This window comes from Odocoileus virginianus, chromosome 10 (assembly GCF_023699985.2).
Source record: "Odocoileus virginianus isolate 20LAN1187 ecotype Illinois chromosome 10, Ovbor_1.2, whole genome shotgun sequence".
In the NCBI taxonomy this organism is placed as follows: domain Eukaryota; kingdom Metazoa; phylum Chordata; class Mammalia; order Artiodactyla; family Cervidae; genus Odocoileus; species Odocoileus virginianus.
Window position 1 is genome coordinate 36,659,181 of NC_069683.1, and position 24,430 is coordinate 36,683,610.

The 24,430-nt window shown below is 42.8% G+C and overlaps 1 protein-coding gene across 6 annotated transcripts in view; it reads left to right on the forward strand.

The window, feature by feature from the left end:
* The window catches only part of TEAD1 (TEA domain transcription factor 1), a 265,236-nt gene that overhangs the window by 220,700 nt on the left and 20,106 nt on the right, over positions 1-24,430 (forward strand). For all 6 annotated transcript variants that reach the window (XM_070473393.1, XM_070473394.1, XM_070473395.1 and 3 more), the window contains 2 exons: positions 1,946-2,119; positions 22,061-22,201. In XM_070473393.1, the coding sequence (XP_070329494.1) occupies positions 1,946-2,119; positions 22,061-22,201 (315 nt within the window). The remainder of the gene's footprint in view (positions 1-1,945; positions 2,120-22,060; positions 22,202-24,430) is intronic.

Here is a 24,430-nt window from a genome sequence, read left to right on the forward strand (position 1 = left end):
ACACCACCCTTATGGCAGAAAGTGAAAAGGGACTAAAGAGCCTCTTTATGAAAGTGAAAGAGGAGAGTGAAAAAGTTGGCTTAAAACTCAACATTCAAAAAACTAAGATCATGGTATCCAGTCCCATCACTTCATGGCAAATAGATGGAGAAACAGTGGAAACAGTGACAGACTTTATTTTCTTGCGCTCCAAAATCACTGTAGATGGTGACTGCAGCCATGAAATTAAAAGACACTTGCTTCTTGGAAGAAAAGCTATGACCAACCTAAACAGCATATTAAAAAGCAGACATTACTTTGCCGACAAAGGTCTGTATAGTCAAAGCTATGGTTTTTCCGGTAGTCATGTATGGATGTGAGAGTTGGACTCTAAAGAAAACTGAGACCTGAAGAATTGATGCTTTTGAACTGTGGTGTTGGAGAAGACTCTTGAGAGTCCCTTGGACTGCAAGGAGATCCAGCCAGTCAATCCCAAAGGAAATTAGTCCTGAATATTCATTGGAAGGACTGATGCTGAAGCTCCAATAGTTTGGCCACTTGATTTGAAGAACTGACTCTTTAGAAACGACCCTGATGCTGGGAAAGATTGAAGGCAAAAGGAGAAGGGAATGACAGAGGATGAGATGGTTGGATGGCATCACTGACTCGATGGACTTGAGTTTGAGCAAGCTCCCGGAGATGGTGATTTAAAGGGAAGTCTGGCGTGCTGCAGACCATGGGGTTGCAAAGAGTTGGACATAACTGAGTGACTGAACCGTACTGAACTGATGGGGTTAGTACTCAAAAGGACTCTAGTTGGAGAAATGCCAATGTAAACTCGAAAAGTGAATGCAGACTGTTGGGAGAATGGTGACATGGGTTTCTCTTATGAATCCCATTATGTTCTGAGCTCCCAGGAACCTCTGCACGCCAGATGTTTTGGTGTCAGATTAGGCTGGTTTTACTGCCTATTCAGTAGAAGAGGCAGGCATGGGGGGGTCTGTTGTATAGGGTCTAGGCCAGTAGTTCTCCAACTTGGCTGTGTATTGGAATTCATCAAGGGAGTATTAAGAATAACTGATGCCTGGCCTCATTCTCAGAGATGCCAGTTTAGCCAGAGTGGGACCCTGGCTTTGATGATTTTTAAATGTTCCTTGGTGATTCTGCTGCAGCCTGGTTGAGAGCCTATTGTTTGCCACACTCCTTTGTGGTCCAGTTTACCCTGTTTTATACCAAAGCAAGGAGAAGAAAAGGTTTTCATTTATTTGTTAAATGACCTGAGAGGGCTTTGAGTTGTTTCATTCACTTTTTGTGGATGAGCAACTGGTGTTCTTTTTTTATTGATCCTGTATAGCCTTGCTCCATGAGTCCTCTCCATGATCTATACCCATGACTGTAGCTTTGCACTGACATTCACATACTGACCAGCCCTCATGCAGAAATGCTAGATTGGTCTCTAAGGGGACATATGAGAAAGACACTCAGCTCTCTTCTTCCTGCTGGAAGAAGTAAGTGGGTACTGTTGCTCAGAGTACTGCATTCTTGCTATTGCTAAGGGAACTGGAGCAACAAGTCATTTCTGGGTGATGGCATCAGCTGAACCACCCATACTTCTTATTGGGCTTTCACTGTAAATGATGTGCTCCAGAAACAGTCACTGGGTAATGGAATTGTTTCTAGGTTTGGTAATGGGGTCACAAGTCATTTCCTACTGTATCTACAAAAAGACGTTTTTAGGCATTTGGGAAGAACATATGCCCTTGTGAATAATAGACAATGATTGTTTTAACCCTGAGCTGTAATGACTTTTCTTAATATCATCATCTTTTCAAAGGCACAGACCTGAGGCTGTTCAAGAAGGAACTCCAGGATTTCGAGACCACCACTCTTCATGCAGCTCGAGATGGTTCTGTCCTGGGTTGACCAAAGGGTTTGTAATGGGAATGTTTCTGTTGGTTTCTTGCAGTACAACAAACACCTCTTCGTGCACATCGGGCATGCCAACCATTCTTACAGTGACCCGTTGCTCGAATCAGTGGACATTCGTCAGATTTATGACAAATTTCCTGAAAAGAAAGGTGGCTTAAAGGAACTGTTTGGAAAGGGCCCTCAAAATGCCTTCTTCCTCGTAAAATTCTGGGTGAGTAAGACCTTGCTGTTATTTCAGTCGTTTTTGTCTGAATGGTCGTGTCCTACACCCGAGGGCAGAGCTGCAGTGGTTGTGGGTTCCCATTGACTGATCTGCCCGATCGCCAGGGGATCACACACTAGCTCTGTGGGCGTCCTCACGCGGGCCACGTGGCACAGCCACATGAGGACCCAGGTGACATTGCCGTCCTGCCGAGAGAGACAGGTGGCCCCTAGGGCTTAAGAACTCACTTGTGCAATGACAAGAAACCTCGCAGATGACTGGAGTCACAGTGGCAGACGCAGGGCACTAGACTCTATTGGTTCTCAGTCCAGTAAGCAAAGTGAAGTCACTCAGTTGTGTCCAACTCTTTGCCACCCCGTGAACTGTAGCCTGCCAGGCTCCTCCGTCCGTGAGATTTCCCAGGCAAGAATACTGGAGTGGTTGCCATTTCATTCTCCAGGGGAATCTTCCCGACCCGGGGATCAAACCCGGGTTTCCCGCATTACAGGCAGACTCTTTATTGTCTGAGTGTCAGAAAAGCCCAGTAAGCAAAGCGACCTATAAATTCCATGGGAGCCTAGGACCTGAGGCAGAGGAGGGACTTGGGTAGAGATAAAGACATGCTGCAAGACTTTAAGGGTCAGAGAGAATATGTAATGGCTCTGCCTACCGCGTGCCTCGTTTGTGCTTTCAGACACCGAGGGCACGTTCCTCCAGCTGCTGGGACTGTCCCCTGGCCTCCGAGGAGATCTTCTGCTGTCCCTTCTCCACTGGTCAGGCTTGAGCCAGAGGACTGCTGTGGGGTCAGCGGTGTGTCCTGGGGGCTTAGACCAGAGAATTTGCTGGCCTTGAGCGTTTATAACTCCTCGGTCTTGACGAGAATAAAAAGAAAATGGCTTCAAATATTTGCGCTTCTCAGCATGGCCTTAAAGGCCCTGAAGGAGCTGGTTCCAGGTGTTTTGCTTCCTGTCCATCCTACAGCCGGCCTTTGTGTGTGTCTGGATGGACTTTGTACAGTTTTCCTCCTTGCCCTCCTTTTGAGATGGTGGCTTCTTTATTATCACCCCTTCCTTACATAAGCCATGTGCTAATTTCTCTCTTAGTCTCATCGCGTTGCGTCGTGCCTCAGTTCCCAGGCTGGGTCACAGTTAACTGGGATGTGTGTCCCGTTCCTTTCTGGACTCCAGGCTCCTTACTCATTGTGTCGCTGTACTGATCGCATGCCTGCGGTGGGCTGTGCGCTGGGCTCAGGCATCACTTGCTTTTCCTCCAGTCCTCCCAGGGTTAAGTGGAATTTGCTTCGTATCCAACTAAGAAAATAGAGATGCAGAGATTACAAAGGACAGGTGGGGACCTGGAGCTTGAAATCAGATCTGTTTGAAAAGTGGCTCTGCCCTGTTTTCTGGTTTCTTGTGCCCCCAGGACCCTGCTCACAGGGTCTGTCTATCATTCTTCATGTCTCCAGAGCTAAGCAAGTGCCTGGCACACACACACACACACACACACACACACACACACACACACACAAACTCCACAAATGGCAGAACAAACAGACTAAGGAAAAATTCATGTTTGAAATTCCTTGGGAGAAAATTTACATATTCAATTTAATTTGTTTTGTTTTTTTAATCCTTGTGTGGTAACTGTATTTCATTTGTCATGCTTCCGTATTGAATTTGGATTGTGGAAGTAGCCTTCTACTTAAGTTAATGTTCTCAGGATTGGTAATACATGTGGACACCCTGAAATAGCAGTAACAGTCACTTCCTTTTCCTAAATTAGTGACTGCCACCCAATGACTTGAATGGTGGTTGGGGGCCAGTTATATAGTAACACTACAGTTTTCAAGTGTGTGGCCTGCAGACCCGTAGGGGGGTTCTTCAGTAGCCTTTCAATGGGCTGACAAGATCAAAACTACTTTAATTATGACACTGAGATGCTATTTTCTTTTTTAATTCTGCTGATATGCATACTGATGGTTCCAGTGTTATAGGATAAAACTGCTGAAGCCTTGGATCAGTCAGACTGGGTTGCATGCACAGTTTAAATTAAAAAAAAAGAATTAGTCAAACCCAGAGTGTCATTTGTGAAAGTTTATTACATCTTAGACCGAGAGCACACAGTGAAAATGGATGCGACGAACCTGCCTGCTCCTTCAAGGAAAACAACTGATATTTGTTGTCAAAGATAAAATTTGAACTTTCAAATAAAAATAAGAATTTTGGAAAATTTGTATCCACACTGGTAAACTTGACGGCTTCCCAACATTTATGACTTTTCTGATGGGATCCATAGTCATATTAAAAAATGTGATTTTTAGACAAGTGCTCGGACCTGGTGCACTGGGAAGACCCAGAGGGATTGGGTGGAGAGGGAGGTGGGAGGGGGGATCGGGATGGGGAATACATGTAAAACCATGGCTGATTCTTGTCAATGTATGACAAAAACCACTACAATATTGTGAAGTAATTAGCCTCCAACTAATTTAAAAAAGTGTGATTTTTTTTTAATACTGTGCAAGATAAACCAATGGGTTTTAATATAACAGTATGAGAAGTTCATTGAGAGTTTCAGACTCCACACTGCAGCTAACCTTTAGAAACCACTGCTTGTCAAGTTTTGATTTAGTGTCAAAGAAAAATGGCCAGTTATCTGAAGAGCCTATTAAAATATTCTTACCTTTCCCAGCCCCATGTTTATGTGAGGCTGGATTTTCTTCAGGTATTTCAACCAAAAGTTGAAGGACAAATCATGACAAATTGAATTTAGAAGCAGAAGAGGAATAAGAATTTAGAAGAAGAAGAAGAATCTAGGTATTTTCCATTAAGCCACACATTAAATGTTGCAAAATGCAAATCAGTGCTGCCTTTCTCACTAATTTTTGTTTTTTAAAATATAGGTATGGCCAATTTTAAAAAGATGTGTGTTAATATAAAATAACCTTAATATTATTTTTAAAGCAGGTACTAAATATTTTAAAGCTTTCTCAGTTTACAATTCTGATATAGAAAATATCAATAGCTATAACCTACAGAAACAAAAGCTCTTTGAGACCCTCAATAAATCTTAAGAGTGGAAAAGGGGTCCCTGAGATGAAAAAGTTTGAGAACCACTATGGTGAAAGATATAGAAGAGGCTGTTCTACCCAAATAAATTAAAATTAATCAGAAAATAATAGGATAAGATAAAAATAAACCATTTTCAGTGCTTTCAAATTAAAGTGTTGGTTTTTAATGTTAATAAGACTTCTTATAACTTGCTTGTTGTTTGACTATAAAGTAGAATGGAAACTATTGATATTAGAAAAGTTTTGTTTTTGCTTGTAAAATTTTCCATTTTACACAGAGGATGATTTTAATAAATGCTTTCAGTGATGGGGCCCTTCAGTCACTAATTCCCAAATAACGAGGTCTAGGTTTGCAAATGTTTAGAGTGTAGTGGCAGGTATGAGATGTGCAGATTTAGAAACAATTACTACGAGATTAGATATCATTTTATTAAATTAAGATTTGCAGAATTAGAATTACAACTGAGCTCTCCTGTGAGTATGATGAAAGACATCACTCCTTCAGTGTAATTGTTAGCAGTACTTAACCTTTATGAAGAAATTCAGTCCTAACTATGTTACAATAAGTGAGAAAAGGCAGTTTGAATTAGGTTTACACTTTGCTGCAGTTTGAAATCTCATTGGCTTCCTCTAAAGACTTAGAAAGTGTGAATTACACTTTGACTCCCTGTGCTTGAATGTTAGTCGGTGTTTCCAGTGGGTGTTTCTTAAGTAGGCTTAACCTTCCCTTTAAAATGTCTTTCATATTAGCAATTTGCTTCACAGATTTTCGTTTTCATGTAAATTCGGTACATCTCAACAGAGGTCCTACCCACACAGCTCCTTTCTTTTCCTCCCTATTTCCTCCTTCTCAGAGTACCTGCAGTCTCCAGGTTATCACCAGCAGGATGACTTAGTTTATTCATATGTTTAATTGCTCCATGTCCAACCTGGGCTCAGCTCAGGAGTCTGCTGTGGGTGAAACCCTGAGTCCACCTGAAGTATCTGCACTTAATGCCCACTCTGTGGCCCAGCTCTGCCATGTAGTGGTCGTTCCACTGGCTTCAGAGCAGAAAACTGACTGGCCTCCCCAGGACTCAGACGCCAAAACACACGTGAATGGCAGAGCCACAGTAGAGTCCGACCTGAACTTCTTGGAAACAGTAGACTACTGTTGGTGCCCGGGTAAACGGACACCTGAGTGCCCCGTAATGACAGATCTTCACAAAGAAGTGACGCTGCTTTACTTCAGGTGCCCCTGGCTTCCATCACAGACACAGTGGAAAGCACAGATTCCAGAGTCCAGCAGATCCTGCATTGATTAGCTGTGTCAAGATGCAGAAGTCACTCTGTCTATCCATGACTCAGTTTCTTTATGTGTAAAGTGGGAATTATCACATGTACCTCCCAGGGATTAAATAATACCAAGTGTGTGCTTATGCCTAGTATATTCACTAACTGCTTGACTACTTTCAAAAAGCAACTTGGTTTCTTACACACCAACTCACATATACCTACACACACTCACATTAAAAGCCATTGATTATTATCAATGTCTAATAAAAAGGTTAAATTATGATACACCCAGTAAAGAGGGTATGTTGTCATTAATAATCTGTGAGAAAGCATCTCACCACCTCCTTATCACCTTAGTTGAGTTACTTGCACTAGTCGTGTATACTACTATACTAAGATCCCCTGGAGAAGGAAATGGCAACCCACTCCCGTATTCTTGCCTGGGAAATCCTGTGGACAGATGAGTCTGGCAGGCTACAGCCCATGGGATCGAAGAGAGTTGGACACAACTGAGCAACTAACACTAAACTAAAAACTAGTAGCTTAAATTTGAATCCCCAATTAAAGTGTCTCAGAAAAATGTAGTTTGATGCAGCATTGAAATTGTTATTATGATTGAGGAGGAGTATGGAACCAGATTTGTGGTTAATGAGGCCAGCATTTTGCACTGGCAGAAAACCATACTTCTTATTTCCTTTTAAAATAACGATCAGATGCTCTGTGGGCTCTAAGAAAGGAAGGTGTCCACCCACAAGTGGACAGAGCTGTGCTTTGCTTCAGAACTGAGATCCATGCAGATGGGTTGCCAGTGATATGGCAGACAATGCAGCTAATTTAAGATAAAATGTCAGCTGCTTTGGAATTGATCAGAGAGTCCCCAAAGCTGGAAGAGGTGGGTGTGATTCAGTAAGGCATCCTAAAAGACAGAAACCCAAGTATAACTCTCAGCTCACTTTCAAAAGAAGTTTGTGTCCAGCCCCATGTAGTAGTTTTGTTGCTGTTGTTGTTAAGTCACTCAGTTGTGTCCAACTCTTGTGACCCCATGGACTGCAGCACTCCAGGTCTCCCTGCCCTTCACTGTCTCCCAGAGTTTGCTCAAACTTATGTCCATTGAGTCAGTGACGCCATTCAACCATCTCATCCTCTGTCGTGTCCTGCTCCCCTTGCCTCCAGTCTTTCCCAGCATCAGGGTCTTTTCCAGTGAGTCAGCTTTTCGCATCAGGTGGCCAAACTATTGGAGCTTCAGCTTTAGCATCCGTCCTCCCAATGAATATTCAGGATTGATTTCCTTTAGGATTGACTGGTTTAATCTCCTTGCAGTCCAAGGGACCCTCAAGAGTCTTCTCTAACACCTCAGTTCAAAAACATCAATTCTTCAATGCTCAGCCTTCTTAAGTAGAATAGTTTACTTAAGTAGTAGTAGTTTACTTAAGGGAATAAAAAATGCAATGAAAGTAATATTTTTGGAGGGGCCTCAAAATTCTCCTCGGTCTTAACAGTGCTCAGAAGTGTCAGACTTGGCATCACTGGTTAAAGAAAGCCACACATTACTAACATGTTACTTATAAACCTTACAGTCAAAAACTATTCAGCAGAATCATTAGGATAATGAAGGCTTACTCTCAAACTTTATTTGGAATAATAAAGAAGAAAATAATATGAAAAATGAGAGTGTATGGATCTGTATCGTTTTTAAAAGAGACAAATTCTTGATATACATTTAATTACAATGCTTCTTTTTTTCTCTCAAATCAATTAGTGGCATGTTAGAAATCAGAATAAACTCCAAGTTACCCAATGGCTATTTATGTTTTGCTTTTTAAAATTCTTGGAATTATGATCATCCGGTGTAAACAATTAACAGTATATTCATAGTCATTCAACTTTCTTAACCTACTTTGTTGGAGGAAGAAAAAGCAAGACTAGTTTTACTAGCTGGAGTAGATATGAGAAGATATTATAAAACAGAAATGGAAAAGAGTTATCTGGAAAGAAGGCAGCCTTTAGAAGATACTTTTATCTTGGTAGGAACAAAATCACATTTGTTGGACAAAATGACAGGCACTATAAATAAAACAACTGGGCTTTATTTAGGGATAAGAAATCGGGTGCACATGTAAACTGGCCAAATAGACCCCCTTTGGAGTTTCAGCCTGTTTCTAATTGGATTGTGCGTGATTTAGGCTAGAATTGTAGACTCGAGTCTATCATTTGCGACCAAATGTCTCTGTTGCTATTCATGGAAAAGGATGTTAGCAAAATGGAATAATATGCTTCCCACATGTTTTAAACTGTTATCAGTAAGAAAAGGGCCTTTCAGTTCAAGATTTTCATTTCACCCTACTTCTGTCTTATCTCACAATGGTGTTAAACTCTGAAAATACATGAACAATAGGAAATGATGGAATGATGCAGTGGAAGGAAGATTAACAAGAAACACCACCATATTCAGAGGTATTTCTGGGACTAATATGTAATAGATTATCTTTGGTAGACTGTGACTCTCTCATTGTCTTCACCAGGTCTGGTTTGGTTTTTTTTTTTTTTTTTTTTTTGAAAAATCATTTCTAGCTAGCAGGTTCTGATATTTCATGTCGAGGGATGAGGGGGAATGGTAGTTAGTAACCTTGCACATCCAACCCATTTTGGTTTGATTTCATGAGAACGGTATCTGGAGCTTGTTAGCACTTGCTGCATTGACTGCAGTCTTTTATTGCTTCGTTCCTGTTTTCCCAGCCCCGTGACCTAAACTTCTTTGTAAGCCTTCCCCAGGAAGCAAGGATCCTATCCAGTAACACTTGTTTATGCAGTGCAGTGTATATAGCAGATTCTCAACAGTTTATTTTCTTTAATTTGTTAGATGAAGAGTGATTTCATTCCATACACCTAGAGGAATTGCTGTACATGGGGTCCTATAACTACCCCTGGGCCAGCTCCAATTGTATAGGCAGATAGCCTAGGCATCTGACAGTTTGTTGACTAATCTTTCTCAAGGAATTTACTGAAAGCCAGTGGAGGGGAGACCTCAAGGGATTCACACAAAAGCTTTCCAGGCTCTCTCTGGAATTTGGGTTCTTATAGAAATAGTTTAACCGTTTGCTTTAGCATTGAATATACCAGTGAGTCATTTGGCAAATACTCATTGATCTCTACTTTGCTACTAGAAAGCTGAGGGAGCAGACGAGTAAGAGGTAGACTTTAGGGTCTGGTGTGGGATGGCAGACACACAGCAGATAAATGACAGCACTGTAAGGTAGGGGCTATAGTGGAAATGTGAAAACATAGGTAGAGGAGGAACTCTTTTTGCTTGAGAACTTTCTGGAAGGCTTCACAAAGATGTGGCATTTGAACTGATTCTTGAAAAGTTAATCAATGAAAGGAGAGTGGGAAGGAGTTTTCGGGGGAGGGGTTGTGCAGAGACCAGGAATCCTAGTGAGAGTTGGTTGAGGGTCCCAGTGGCTGCCAGACCTTACAGAACCAGGAGTATGGTGCAAGTTGAGAGTGGAAACGATACTCTGCCTGACAGTCACATTATTTAAGAGTCTGAATCCCCTGAGAACAGAAGGCAGAACAGGACAGCCTGGAAAAATGGGAGCAGCAGCTGACGGTGCTTTTCCCGCAGGCCCTTCACTTCAGTCCCACCACAGACACTTTTTTTTTTTTAACCTGGGACTCTTCAGGACATCTAGGCGGAATCTAAATTGGAAATTCCCTTAACCTCATGGAAGAATCCATCTGACAGCTCTTCCTCTCCTGCTTCCCATCCTGGACCATTTGGCTCAGTGGTTGCTAACAAAGCCAATGTCAGGGATCCATCCATTCTTTGCTGCATGGGACTGTTTAACTCTGCTCCCTGCCACAGTTACAGGCTGAGATACAAAGCCACGGAGCCCCCCAGAACTGCTGCTAGCTGGAAGCCTGGGGGGGAAGCAGACGCATGTGGTCCGCCCGCACCGCCCAGCATTCACCCCATTCATGGAGGCACAGCTGACTTCACTCTGTAACCATCCCCGGGAAAAGCCCGAGAAGAAAAGAACTGAAGTGGCACTATCGGGGTGTGTGTCTGCTTATTTCCAGGCCCAGTTTTCCAGGGAATGAGTTAATCAACTTATTAATCTGGTTATAGTCATAAACCCTTCAAGGATCTTCGTCGTTTGGACCTTGATATGCAAAACTTCCTCTCCCTGTGAGGGTAGAGATTCAGGGTACACCTTACCCTCCCATCCACCTGCATTCTAATTTACTGTCTACATGACAAAAGCAAGAGAAGCTTGTTAAGTTTTCCATGCAGTTCCAAAGACTTTAGAAGGAAGAGTGAGATTTTCCCACAAGCCCTGTGTCTTTCTCGACTTCTTATATGCATCCACAAACATTGTACGTACTCCACTTGTTTTTTACTAAAAAAAAGTGCTATGCTCCATGTGTTATTCAGCAGCTTCATTTTTTTCCCACTCAAAAAATATTTTGGACATGTCTCCTTATAGCAATGAAAATTTGAGCAAAGTCCCATTTTTCTTATTCTCTTTAGTAAAGGTGAATTGTCAGAAGAGTTACCAGATTTAGCAAGTTAAAATACCAGCCACCCAGTTTGGTTTGAATTTCTGGTGAACAGTGTATACTTTTTCAGTGTCTGTCCCATGTCATCTTTGGGACATAGTCCCTATCCCTATGAAAAAGTATGTTGTTTACCTAAAAATCAGATTTAACTAGGCAGCCTATATTTTATTTGGCAGTTTTACACTTGTTAATTAGTTGATTGATTTGTTGTCATTGTTCTGTGTAAGACTTTTCATGCACAAGAACTCCAGACCAGAAAGTGGCCCTGTTTCCTGGTCTGGAAAGGGTGGTCTCTGGTCAGTGTTCGCGCAGCTGATGAATGTGCTGGGTGGAGGGCCAGCTCAGCTGGGCGCCCAGGACTCATTAACTGCCTCCACTGCAGACTACTGGCCTGTGCCACCGCTTTGTCCTAGGGGTTGAGACCTTGGCTCTTTCATCCCAGCTACTGTGTGAAGTCACCAGTGGCAGTTACCTGAAGTTGTATGGGTGATATTAATTGAATTTTTTTTTAATGAATGCCAGTATTTGTAGAAATTTGCAATGCAAACAGCCAGTCTTTCAGATGGTGCCTATTGTAATTAGAGCAAGCTTTTAAGATTCTTTGAAGTACTAAATGTTGATGAAATTCGAATAGGGGTGCCAATCTGCGCTATGAAGGGGCTCTTGGCAGTTGTCTTTTAAAATCGTCTATTTTGTAGATGTAAATATATGCCATAATCAGTGGGAAGTAACTTGGAGAGCAGGGGCTGAGTTTATGCCTATTATTCTTATTTAAAACAGCTGTGGCCAGAGAGCTACAGCTGCTGTCCTGTGTCGGGCCGGGGCACCAGGCAAAATGAACACTCTCAAAGACGCCCTTCCCTTCGGGCAGCTTTCTCACTCTCCTCAAACTCAAGTCCAGTCTTGCTGGGGGGTCGTCCCTCGTTTATCCCAGCTTCCCACACCCCAAGCTCCGAAGCCACTCTGGGTGGCTTCAGGGGTCGTGGCCAGGGAGCAGATGCTTACAAATGAGTCAGGCGAGAGGGTTGGGGAACAGTCATCAACCTCAAGACCCCCTGCCCAGGCTGCTTCGGGAGTACTTCTGCCTGATGGCTCGTGGCGGAGGGCAGAGCGATTGTCCTTAGGCGCCTGGGGGAGCAGCTGCAAGGCCCGCGTGGTGCCCGGCGCGGCCGAGCCTCACCATGTGGCAGGCCTGGATGGACGCCCACGACAGGGCCCGGCTCCCAGCGCGTCCTGCCAAGGAGCCAGATGCTGCCATTGGAAAAAATTGCTTCACAATTTGAAATCTTGGTCCTTTGATCATTGCTCGAAGAGGATGAAGAGGAGAGGTTCAAAGTGGTGGTTTGAAAATGCCAGCGTCTCCTTGCATCCATCAGTGCCTATTATACTGTCTCTTGTCAGGGACAATCCTCTTGATGTTTTCATTTTTTTTGCAACCAAGTAATTCTGCCCAGCCCTTCCAGGCCCTCCCAGGGGGAAGGGAGAGACGGGTGGGAAGGGAGCCATATGCAGCCTGCTCCTTTCCTGACCCACTACCCCAACCTGCGCCCCTGCCTTTGGGCTGATCTGTTTCCTCTTTTTTCCTGTAGGCCTTTTCTTTCAGAGGCTGGTGACAAAGGAGTTGTCCTCAGCCGAATGCTGCGCCCTTCCATTCTGCACTTGCAACCCTAACGCTCACTTCCTGTCCTTCAGGTACCTGAAACTAGCTTTCCAGGGGCCTGCAGTTTTGCAGAGTTGATCCCCTGGTCCAGCCCTCCCTGCTGTATGGATCCAACATAACTGGGTTACATCTCATTTTTCTCACCCATGAAATGGGAAGAATCATTCTTTGAAGAATATTGCTTTTTTTTTTTTTTTTTCAATTTCAAAAACATGAAACAGTGGAACACAGATGTGAACAAATGCGCTTGCTGAATGAGAGGTAATGGAGGAGAAACCAAGCCGCAGTCTTGTCTGATAACTTAAGGTGTTTCAGCTGCAGAAGTAACAAGTGTGAAAGAGGATTATTTAGGGAAGGATTTGGGGAAATGTGATGTTTCACTTTTTCGTTTCCTTGCTGTCTAGTGCAGTCTGCTTTCTGTGGTTGGCATTGTTGTTTTCCAGGACTTGTCCACAAATAGCTCCCCAAGTCTTCAATTCATTCCCCAGATGTTTATTAATTATTGCCTTTTTTTTTTTTTTTTGCTTCCAGACAGAATTTTATGACATCTCTAATCATATCTTTGTGGGAAAGATGGTAATTTTGTACCCATTTAAGCAGTTATGCCTAAAACCTAAGGCTTGTTTTAAACTCACAAATTGGAAAAACTACTTATTTTTCTGTTTGAAAAAAGTCATTTCTGTGTTTGTGCTGCTCACTTGATAAGTGTGGATAGGGACTCAGACTGAATCTGGGGGGAAAGCTTTTACCTTGCTTGTTGATTATGAGCCACCGTCTACTTCGGGTCCCACTCTGGAGATCTGACTTGAGGCTCTGCTTCGTCTCTGTGCTGGTCAGTGTTGAAGTCCACGGGTTGATAGGCGTGGCCATTTATGTGGCATGTTTCAGCATACAGATGAGTCTCGTGTGCGTTCTCTCTTCTTATCACCATGGTGGCCTTTGGAAGCAGGTCTTCTCTGAGTTGAGAGATGAGAACAATGAGATGCAAAGGAATGATGCCCGCTGTCCGTCAGGTGTCTGCAATAAGATGGTGACAGATGCAGAGTCAGAATTTTCAAGTCTCTGGACTAGGTGGAAGGGAGATCAGCATGGAGTTTACTAAAAATAAGCCTGGAACTTGGATCCTAGGAAGCTGATAGAACCTGAACAACTTTATGGGTGAGAAGTGGGTGTGGAAAGGTGAGACTGGGGGGAAATAAAAGAGAATTGCAGGGTTGTCTCTCAGCACTGTTCTTAGGCCTGCATGCTTCCGGAAAGCAGAGCTCTAGGTGGAAGCTGCTGAGAAGCCGATGGCAACTTAACGGGTATGGTAGGCAGCGTTGTGTCCAAGTTCTTCTCATGGGGCTAGGGGACGTATTCCAATACATGGAAAGCGAGGTGGGTGTTGCTAAGAGTAAGCAGGGAAGTATCTTGGGTTATGTGAGTGGGCCCAATGAAATCACAAGTTTCTGTAAGAGTAGCAGAGGGAGGTGAAAGACGAGGTCTAGAGAGCTAACAGCTGGCCATGTGAGGACTCAGCCTGGTGTTGCTGGCCTCTGAAATGGCAGGGAAGGGACTGAGAGACAGGACTGTGGAAACTGAAGGAGACAGAGACTCACCTCTCCTCAGAGTAGATCCACCAGAAAGGGACACAGCTCCAAAACCTTGATCTCAGCCAGGTGAGATATGTATTTGACATCCCACCTACAGAAGTGGAGAATCATAAAGTGGTTTTGTTCTTAAGTCACTAAATTTGGGGTTGTTTGTTAAAGCAGCAATAGAAGACTAATACAACTCTCTAACACTTAAGTCTGCCCAGAACTTGGTAAGTATTTTATTGACTAATGATTTTCCCATACCTGAAGGTATTTAGCCAGAAGACAGTGTAAGTCAAGATACTGCAGAAGGATTCCTGTATTGGGTGGTAGGAGAAAGAGCTGGTCTCTGAACCCAGTTTATATGGAGGGTTTTTGTTCTAGGGCAAAATGGGTGAAGATTCCTTAGAAGGACTCATTTGCATGGACTTGCCCCCTCCAGCCACATTTGCAAGGTTTACTTTGGTTTTTTTTAGAACATGGTTCATGACCAGTTATGCAGAAGGAAACTTCCCCTGCTACCTTTCTTATGACTGGACTGAAAATAGTTTCGACACAAGACAAATTAACAGGAAAAGAGAAACAAATTTTTAATTCATGGCGTTGAGGTTCACATAGAAACTGGACCTAAGAAGTGGCCAAAGCAGGCATCTGTCATACTTTTTAGATAAATGATAAATTTATGAGGAATTGACAGGACAAAGAAACATTGGTTTGGAGAAAATCTAAACAGAGTTTGGGCTTGGGGAAGTAAATTTTAAAAGTAACAAGATATGTATACAGACTTCTCCACCCTAAATTATCCATCTCTGGTGGTAAGGGTCTTCTTCCAACTCCAGATGCAAGGAGGGCACCTTTCACTGACAGACTTATTTCCTGCTTTTGGGGAGACAGAGGGGAGGGTCCGGTGTCTCTCTTCATTGGTGGTTTCTTGATTAACTTTAATCCAAAATAATCATAATGCCATTGGGGCACATTTTGGGACAGCCTGCCCTGTGCCCCAACAGCTGTCTCATCTCCTAAGGACAGGATATGGTTTGAATTTGGAATTTGTTGGGAAGGTAAGTTTGCTGGTTTTAGTTGTTTCTTGGACTTTTGTATTTATTTGCTTTTAGAAAATATCCTGATTTCAGATAAGAGCTGATTTGACAAAAATAGTTTGTATGTCTGGAAACGGCACTTTTTTTTTTTCCCTCTGCTTTTCTTGCCTTCAAAACTATGTGGAATAGGTTTGTCTTGAGTTTTTAGTTGAGAAAAAGGAGTGGAGAGGGTGGATAATGAACTCAGCACGAATCCTAGACTCATTAAGAGTTCACCTCCCCAGTTGATTTAATGCTAGCATTCTTTCTTTGATATTACCTTTGCTCTGCAGGAGTTCAGTGACCACATTTCTTTCTGGGATAATTGTAATATTATCAGCTAACAGATAATTATCTTTCCCATCAATACCTCCTAGAAAATTCCCAGAGAACAGCTGTGATATGGTTGGATGACTGTGTAATTATTTTCCATGTTCAAAAGTAATTGAGAAGCAGTGGTAATAACAGATTGCTTATTTACTGTTAGTTGAGAAGTCTTTTAAAATGCAACCTGTTAAATATATGCTAATAATTATAAAGTTTTCTCAAGCTGTTTTTTTGAAAAAACAAAATAATTCAAAAACCATCTGTTGCGAGGAGGAGGAGCTAAGATGGCGGAGGAATAGGACAGGGAGACCACTTTCTCCCCTACAAATTCATTGAAAGAACATTTGAACACTGAGCAAACTGCACAAAACAACTTCTGATCACTAGCAGAGGACATCAGGCGCCCAGGAAATCCATCTGTTCCTCTTACCTAAATGAAAGCTGAAAATGCACGTACATCTCATAACCAGCAATTCTGCTCCTAGGAACACCTAACAGGAGTGCGTGCGTGTGTTCATGAAAAGGATATCCCAGGTATTTAGAGTAGCGCTCTTCATAATAGGTTCAGTTTGGAAGCATTGTAAACATCCATCCGTAGAAGGGATAGATGGTGGTATTTTCCATTTAGCAGAGTACTCTAGTGACAAAAAGGATGACCCACACACCACAGCATAGATGACTGTCACCCTGCAGTGCTGCACAAATGAAGCTAAATACAGAGGAATCAACAGTATGTGACTCTATTGATGTAATATTCAAAAAACCAGACAAGACTAAAGGAACATTACTCTTATGACACGGGGGGTTTGAGGTACACTGGAAGGGAGCAGTGTTTGCTGTTCACTGGAATGGAGGGTGGATGAGGGGATTTCCTTTCTATTTCTTTACCTGGGCGCTTGGTTACATGGGTGTGTTCACTTTATAAAAATTAATCAGTCTGTAAACTTGTGATTTGTACACTTCTGAATGTATGTTCCACTCTAATTTCAAGTAAAAAAGTTAACCTTGACAACTTTAAAATTGTAGTTTGTTGAGATTGCTTCTGACGACAGTTTCATAATGTGAATTCTTGAATACTTTCGTTTTTGATACTTTCATTATACCTGCAGGTCATCCATTCCCAGTTAAAACTAATTAAATTAAATTTGAGAATTCTAAGGTACAGTGGTGAACCAAAGGTGAGAGGGTGGGAATTATCTGCCCCAGATGTAGGTATTAAGGAGTTTCGTTGTAGAGAAATTTATATGGCAGAATCATCTGAAAACATTTGTCATTTTTATTATCACCCTGTGCCTATGGTTCTAAACAATGCTATCAATGAAGTGTTCCTAATAAAAAAGTTCTTTGTTAGCCTAAGTCTTAAACAATTGGTAAAATTAATCTTGTTTTTATTTCATATATGTATTTTGTCTTGTTTTTATTTCATATATGTATATACACACACACATATATATTTTTTTGCTTCAAACTAACACACGTATGTTGCTTATCCATTTTATTACTTATTCTTTAATAGCACATGTTATTAAAGACTCACTCTTATATTCACTTCTAGAGTAAGTTCTAAAAGTTTGGAATCTTTGGAGCTGCAGTCCACACAGCACTGCTTCCATGATTTGGAAATGAGCACAGTAATTATGAAGGTGAAAAAGTAGAACTAGAGTTACTTCAATTCTGTCATTCTCTGTTACCACAGAGTTTTTGTGTTTAAAGTCAAAAACAGTGAAACAGTGCTGATTGTTACTAAAATAATTTTGATAATGTTGTTAAATAAAGGAAACAGACCTTAAAAACGACCCACTGTTAGTTGCCAAATATGCTGGGTGTGTTGTGGCTCCAGCACCAGCATTACTGAAGTGTGGGAACTTGTAGAGATGGAAACAAAAAAGCTGAACATTTTCAGCAGTTTTGCTAATATCAATTTATGGCAAATGCCATTCTAAGCTTGGGTAACATTTTGAAATTGTATGTATGGTTGAATTATTTTGTGTGTTTATTTCTATGCTTGCTTTAGATTTTAAGAGTCCTAGTTTGTTTACACTGTAAATCTTTCACTTGTCGAAAGTAAAGGCCACTGCAGTATACCAAATGAAATAAGTCAGACAGAAAAAGATAAATATGCTATCAATTATATGTGAAATCTAAAAAATAGAACAAACTAGTGAGTATAACAAAAAGGAAGCAAACTCATAGAACAACCTAGTGGTAACCAGTTGAGGGGAGGGGCAGTATAGAGGAAGAGGAATGGGAGGTACCCACTACTGGGGGTAAGTTAGGCTCAAGGATGTACTGTCCAACACAGGGAATATAGCCAAGGTTTTGTAACAACTGTGAATGGAAAGTAACCCTTAGCAATTGTATAAAAAGATAATGCCACTGAAGTGAAAAAAGTGAGAAATGGAACACTGAAAAAAAAAAAAGAAGAAAGAAAACAGTGTACCTAGGGAGTGGAGGTGCAATTCTTAAGAAACCTCCCTCCTGGTTAAATCACCGATGCAAGTTGAGGTTGATAGTTCCTGTTCTCTCCTGTTGACTCCCCCGCCCATTGCTAATTTCCCCAGCTCCTTCCCACACTCCGCCCATTCACCACAAACACCAGACTGCTTTTGATTATTAATCAGTCCGTCACAACAACTTGATTACATCAAAATAATGAATTTAAATTGCAGTATTAGTTAACAGTGTATTTATGGTCAATTAATTCTCATTTTCAAAGCTGGGAATTTTTTTAAATTGAAAACAGAAGTCAAAGTAGAGCTTCCCTGGTGACTCAGTGGTAAAGAATCTGCCTGCCAATGCAGGAGACATGGGTTTGACCCCTGGTCCGGGAAGACCCCACATGCTGGATAGCAGCTGAGCCTGTGTGCCACAACTACTGAGCCTGTGGTCTACAGCTTGGGAGCCGCAGCTTCTGAAGCCCAAGCACCCTAGAGCCTATGCTCTGAAACAAGAGAAGCCACCACAATGAGACGCCCACAAACTGCAATTAGGGAGTGGCCTCTGCTTGCCGAAACTAGAGAAAGGCCCATGCAGCAGCAAAGACCCAGCACAGCCAAAAATAAGTAAGAAGTGGAAAAAATATTAAATTAAAAAAAGGCAAAATAATTTCTAATGTACCTTTCCTGCTCCGCCTGTGACTGCATGGTTGTTGGGAAGCATCCGAAATGTCCCATCAATAGAGGATATGTTAAATTATGGTGCATCTGTATAATGGAGTAGTATGCAGCCACCAAAAGTGTGGCTGTTCAATTTCTCAAAGGGCTTTTCTTTTAAAAAACTGATACTCTATATCAGTGTGTGTCTATGTGTGTGCTCACTCGTGCTTTGGGGCCCCAAGGACTGTATAGCCTGCCAGGCTCCTCTGTCCAGGGAATTTTCCAGGCAAGAATACTGGACTGGGTTGCCATTTCCTACTTCAGGGGATCTTCCCAACCCAGGGATCAAACCCATGTCTCCTGCATTGCAGGTGGATTCTACCAAGGAAGCCCTATATCACTACTATATGAGTTCTAAAAAGTAGTTATTGATTGATTGACTTAAAGCCAGGCTTAGAAGAATGCTATGGTTTGTGCAGAAAAGAGGGAACGTGTATGCTTAAATATGTAAATGCTAAATATCTCTAAGAGGATACTTGAAAAACTGATAACACTGGTCACCTAGGGAGAGTAGTAAGCATAGCATAGAAATAAAATGTAGCTCCTTTTTACAGTTTGATTTTTTTAATTTACTTATCACATATATATTTTTACCTTTGTTGTTGTTGCTGTGTGTGCTTTGTTTTTAAGCTAAAACTTGTTCGTACAAGCTACATCATAACAGTAAGAGCATCAGTCCCACAAAGAACATCACTGGTCATCCCACTGCCACAAAGCACCTGAGCTGTTTCTCCGAGCTGTGTGTGTTCTCAGCTGATAGCAGGACCAGCTCGAAGTTCTCGAAGACTCGCTGCTAGCTCACGGCAGGTGACACCTGCCTGGGAAGGCTGGATGACAGCCCAGGGCCAGAGCGCCTGTGTGCCTGGGATATGCTGGGACCTTTCTCCCCTGAAGGCTGGAGCCCTGGTAGTCCCAGGGCGCTCTCCAGCTTTGAGAAGCTCAGATACAGTTCTCAGGATGAGACCTCTAGTTTCCCACTGGACTGCTGTTTCATTGAGCCAAACACTCCATTTCTCACCTTTGCATGTGAGAAAAAGGCACACCTAGGCATTTTTAATTATTTGCACTTTATGCCCCATAAAATTTCAAAAAACAAAATGTGAGGGCACATAAATTTATGGATAACATAAAACTGGACAAGTATCAGTGCAAGTAAAAGCAGAAATCCAGTAACAGGAGTTGGACACTGGTTGTTAGTAGCTGTTAGAAGTACCCAGGATAAGTTAATTACTATAGTAGAGCACTTAATGTAGCTTTGAATTTGTTGGCATGTAAGAAAAGGGAATATAAAGTGTATGATCCTTTTTATTTGAAGCCAGAATATCCCAAGTTTTGCCTGAGGAAATGGACATTTTCCTGATACTCAATTTAAGAAGGAAGTTGAAATGCAGATCCTTATTAAAAATACATGTAGGATGACTCAGGTCTTTATGGTGGTTAGTGCCTGTCAAGGTATTAACGATCAGTGAGTCGAAATGTGCCGGACCTCTCGAAAGATAGTCTCATTTTATGTCAGATTCACTGCTCTTTCTCTGCAGCCCAGGTTCTTCATTTGACCCTGCTTCCTGCTGCATCTCTGCATTCACTCTCTTCTAGTGTCTCCAAATTGTGATCTGGGGTGCCTTTCTGGGCTGCAGATCTGATCCTAAGCTATCGCTGCCCCTATCCTGTGTAAGGCCCCTGCCTCTCCAGGCCCGCGCTGTCCTTGCTGTCTGTGTTCCAGCCGTGTTTCTGGCCATGCGCCCTTGTGCGCACTCTCTTACAGCCTGCTGCTCCTGCCCACGCCAGCTCTTCTCTCTTCGGATCTGAGCTGCATCATCATCTGAAGCTTCCCTGACCGCAAGGGCTCCCTCCCCACTCTTTGCTCTCATGTCTCTGTGTCCATCCCAGGAGCACTTATTTCTGTTGCAGTGTCCTCCCTCCTAAACTGTCAGCTGCACGACCGCAGGGACTGTCTTGCTCACTCGTTGATCCCCAGCTCCACACCCATGTCCAGAGTGCAGGAAAGGGTCAGAGGATGCTGAAGGGGGCCTGCCCTCAGTGATGGAGCCGCTGCAGCAGCCTCCCAGCTTCCCTCTGCAGTGGACTTTATACCACACTGAGACACCTCTTCTTGAAGCACATCTCTGATCACCTCATTGCCTGGTGGTGACACTTTCAAGGGGTCCCCAGTTCCTACAGCATACAATTCCCACCCCTCATTAAGCCCTCCCCGACCCAGGACCTTGCTGCATTTCCAAACTCCTTCCTCCCCATCTCCTTGATCCTTGCAATGTAGCTAAAATGAAGCACTCCAGGCTGCTCCATGTGCAATACTCCCTAGCCCTTCTCTGCCTGTTCAAATCTTAACCATCCTGAAAGTAAATACCTTTAATTGAAAATAATGCTTCCATGGTCTGAACTCTGAGTGCCTTTGACATGGTAGTTACTTTCTATTTAAATTGGAGCTATTTTCTGTACATTTCTCTCATGTTGACTTGTAGTCTTGTATCTAGCATGAATCTCACATGGCAAATAGTCATAAGAATATGTTAAATGAGTGGGGCCTTGTATTAACTATTTTGCATCTTTCTAAGTCAGTCTTTAATAGGAACCATTTCCCCTCTGGGTACATAATTAGTAATGAAGTTTCTGTTTTTACATATATAACAAATGGCCAGTCAGCTACGGATTCTCCTATTCTTTTAAATATATCTACAGATTAGTGAATATGAATCCAGTTCACATACTGCTTTCTGTACATATTTCAGAGACCTCATGAGTCTTTTATTACAAGGATATTTAGTATTCTGTACTAAATGCAGGACTTCCCTGGTGGTCCAGTGGTTAAGAATCAACCTGCCAATGCAGGAGAAATGGTTCCTTCTTGGCCCATGAAGATTCCACATGCCATGGGGCAGCTAAGCCCATGCACCAAACAACAAGAGAAGTCACCACAGCGAAGACCCAGTGCAGACAAAAATGAACCAGTAAATAGATTAAATGCTGAATGCAAGAAAGTAAAAATGAAATAGATACATGCAGCTTGTCATTATTTCAAGGGAAGACTACCCAAGCTAGCATTCTCTTCAGAACACAATCGATGAGCCATAGAACTTGCTTCTAGCTGAGCATGAACTTACCACCTTCCTGAGCCACCCTGGCCCTCCACTCTCCTCCATCCGGCAAGGTGGAAGTCTTCGCCTGATAGTTACTGCTTGTTGCCTTTACTCCTGTGATAAGAGAGTAACCCCCACCTCCATTTCATTTCCTACAGGCTGATTTAAACTGCAATATTCAAGACGATGCCGGGGCTTTTTACGGTGTAACCAGTCAGTATGAGAGTTCTGAAAATATGACAGTCACCTGTTCCACCAAAGTTTGCTCCTTTGGGAAGCAAGTAGTAGAAAAAGTAGAGGTAAGTTGGCCTCTGTACGCTGGAACCTTCATTCCGGGTGGCCTGTTGCCTTCCTTTAAATCTTAACTGGGGCAGAGAGGTTTTTTTTTTTAAGTGTCTTCGCCTTTTCCTCTGCCTTCTCCCACTCTCCACCCTCCATTACTTAAGAAGGCAAAATGATTTGAAAGCGTCTGAAAGGAAGAAGGCCAGGATTAATCCATGCCACCCTCCCTGGCCATCCGAAGTCAGCCCTGCTCTTGCCAGCGGGTCAGTCCAATAGGAGGCCTTGAGGAGGGACGGGGGCTAAGTGAAATCTGTTAGAGATAGATCCTGCTACCCAGGAGATGGTGCCCCTCCCACCCCCAAGTTCAAGTACACTTCCAGGCCTCTTGATAATAACCAAGGTGGTTTTCAACTAATTGGCAGCTGCGTTCTAAAACCCAGGTGGCTTCCCGGTGGCTCAGACGGTAAAGCGTTTGCCTGCAATGCAGGAGACCTGGATTTGATCCCTGAGTTGGGAACATCCTTTGGAGAAGGAAATGGCAACCCACTCCAGTACTCTTGCCTGGAAAATCCCCTGGGTGGAGGAGCCTGGTAGTCCATGGGGTCGCAAAGAGTTGGACACGACTGAGCCACTTCACATTCACTTCTAAATTCCTGCCACCTTGAGTTTGGTCTTTGCTTTTGCCATTTCCACTCCCTTCATCATAATTGTTTTAAATCTATTTCAGTATATACTGGGACCAAAAAACCTCTTTATGGCTTTTATAGTTCGCATTTCCCTTCCTTTCTAAACATGGGTGATCATTTTACTAGGGTGGGTTGCTGTTTGTGAATAATGTTTGCAGGTGATATTTCATTCAGAGTTGTGTTAACCAATGTCTTCTACCCACCACCCAATTCATCCATGCTCACAGTGGCTTTTATTCACAGGTGTCTAGGACTGCTCAGGTCCAGGAGCCCACCCTGACTTTTGTGCCACAGAAATAAATCCTTTCTCTCATGAGACATGAGAGAAAGGATGTACTGGGTGGAGAGAGGGAACGAGGAGATGTTTTTCAAGACTTTGGGCTGAACAGGAGGATTTGGGATGCTGCAGGCCCTCATAGCTTCCTGAGCACAGGATGGGCATCCTGAGAATCGTGTTAAGGAGGGTTATGCTGGTAGTCATGTACAGATGTGAGAGTTGGACCATAAAGAAGGCTGAGCACCAAAGAACTGATGCTTTCGAACTATGGTGCTAGAAAAGACTCTTGAGAATCCCTTAGATATCAAGGAGATCAAACCAGTCAATCCTAAAGGAAATCAACTCTGAATACTCATTGGAAGGACTGACGTTGAAGTGTAAGCTCCAGTACTTTGGCTACCTGATGCAAATGGCTGACTCATTGGAAAAGATCCTGATGCTGGGAAAGACTGAAGGCAAAAGAAGAAGAGGGCGACAGAGGATGAGATGGTTAGATAGCATCACGGACTTAATGGACATGAATCTGAGCAAACTCTGGGAGATAGTGAAGGACAGGGAAGCCTAACTATGGGGTCACAAAGAGTTGGGCATGACGTAGGGACTGAACAAGAACCATGCTGATAGAGGAAGATGAGAGTGAGTTGACTCGATGGTTGCCATGAGCTTAGGTGTTATGAGTGTTACTAAAAGAGTGGCAGAGGGGATCCAAGAAGACGTTTGGAATGGAACTTTGAAACTGACTGGATATTAAAGATCAAAGAGGAGGAAGAGTTGAAGATCACACGTTTTATGCTTAGAAGGACAGTGCAGTCTCCAGCAGAGATAAGTACATAAGATGTTCAACTGGAAATAGTCAGGGATGATTATAGATGCCAGACTAGGATTTTGGAGACAGGTAAAGACTGAAAATATCATTTGGGAATCCTAAGCATTAAAAATAATCAGAGCTATGGGAATGGAGAGCTAGTTGCAGAGAGGGAATAGAAAGAGCACAGAATAAAGAATGAGCAGCAGCCAGCCTTGGGTTAAGTGGAAGGGAGACGCAGACAGAGAAACCGAGGAAAAGATGGGACGCTCCTCATCCTACGGAGAGGGTAGGTGAGAAGATGGCTGTGTAATGAGACATGACTGAGAGACCTGGAGGTACATGACCTCTATCTCCCCCAAGAAGGAAGAAGCAGTCCTATCGGTGGCTGGGAACACGGAAGGTTAGTGTTAGGCTTTGCTACCAAATGGCCAAGTTGTCAGGGCTTACCTGTAGCTGGTTGCCTTTGAATGATGAA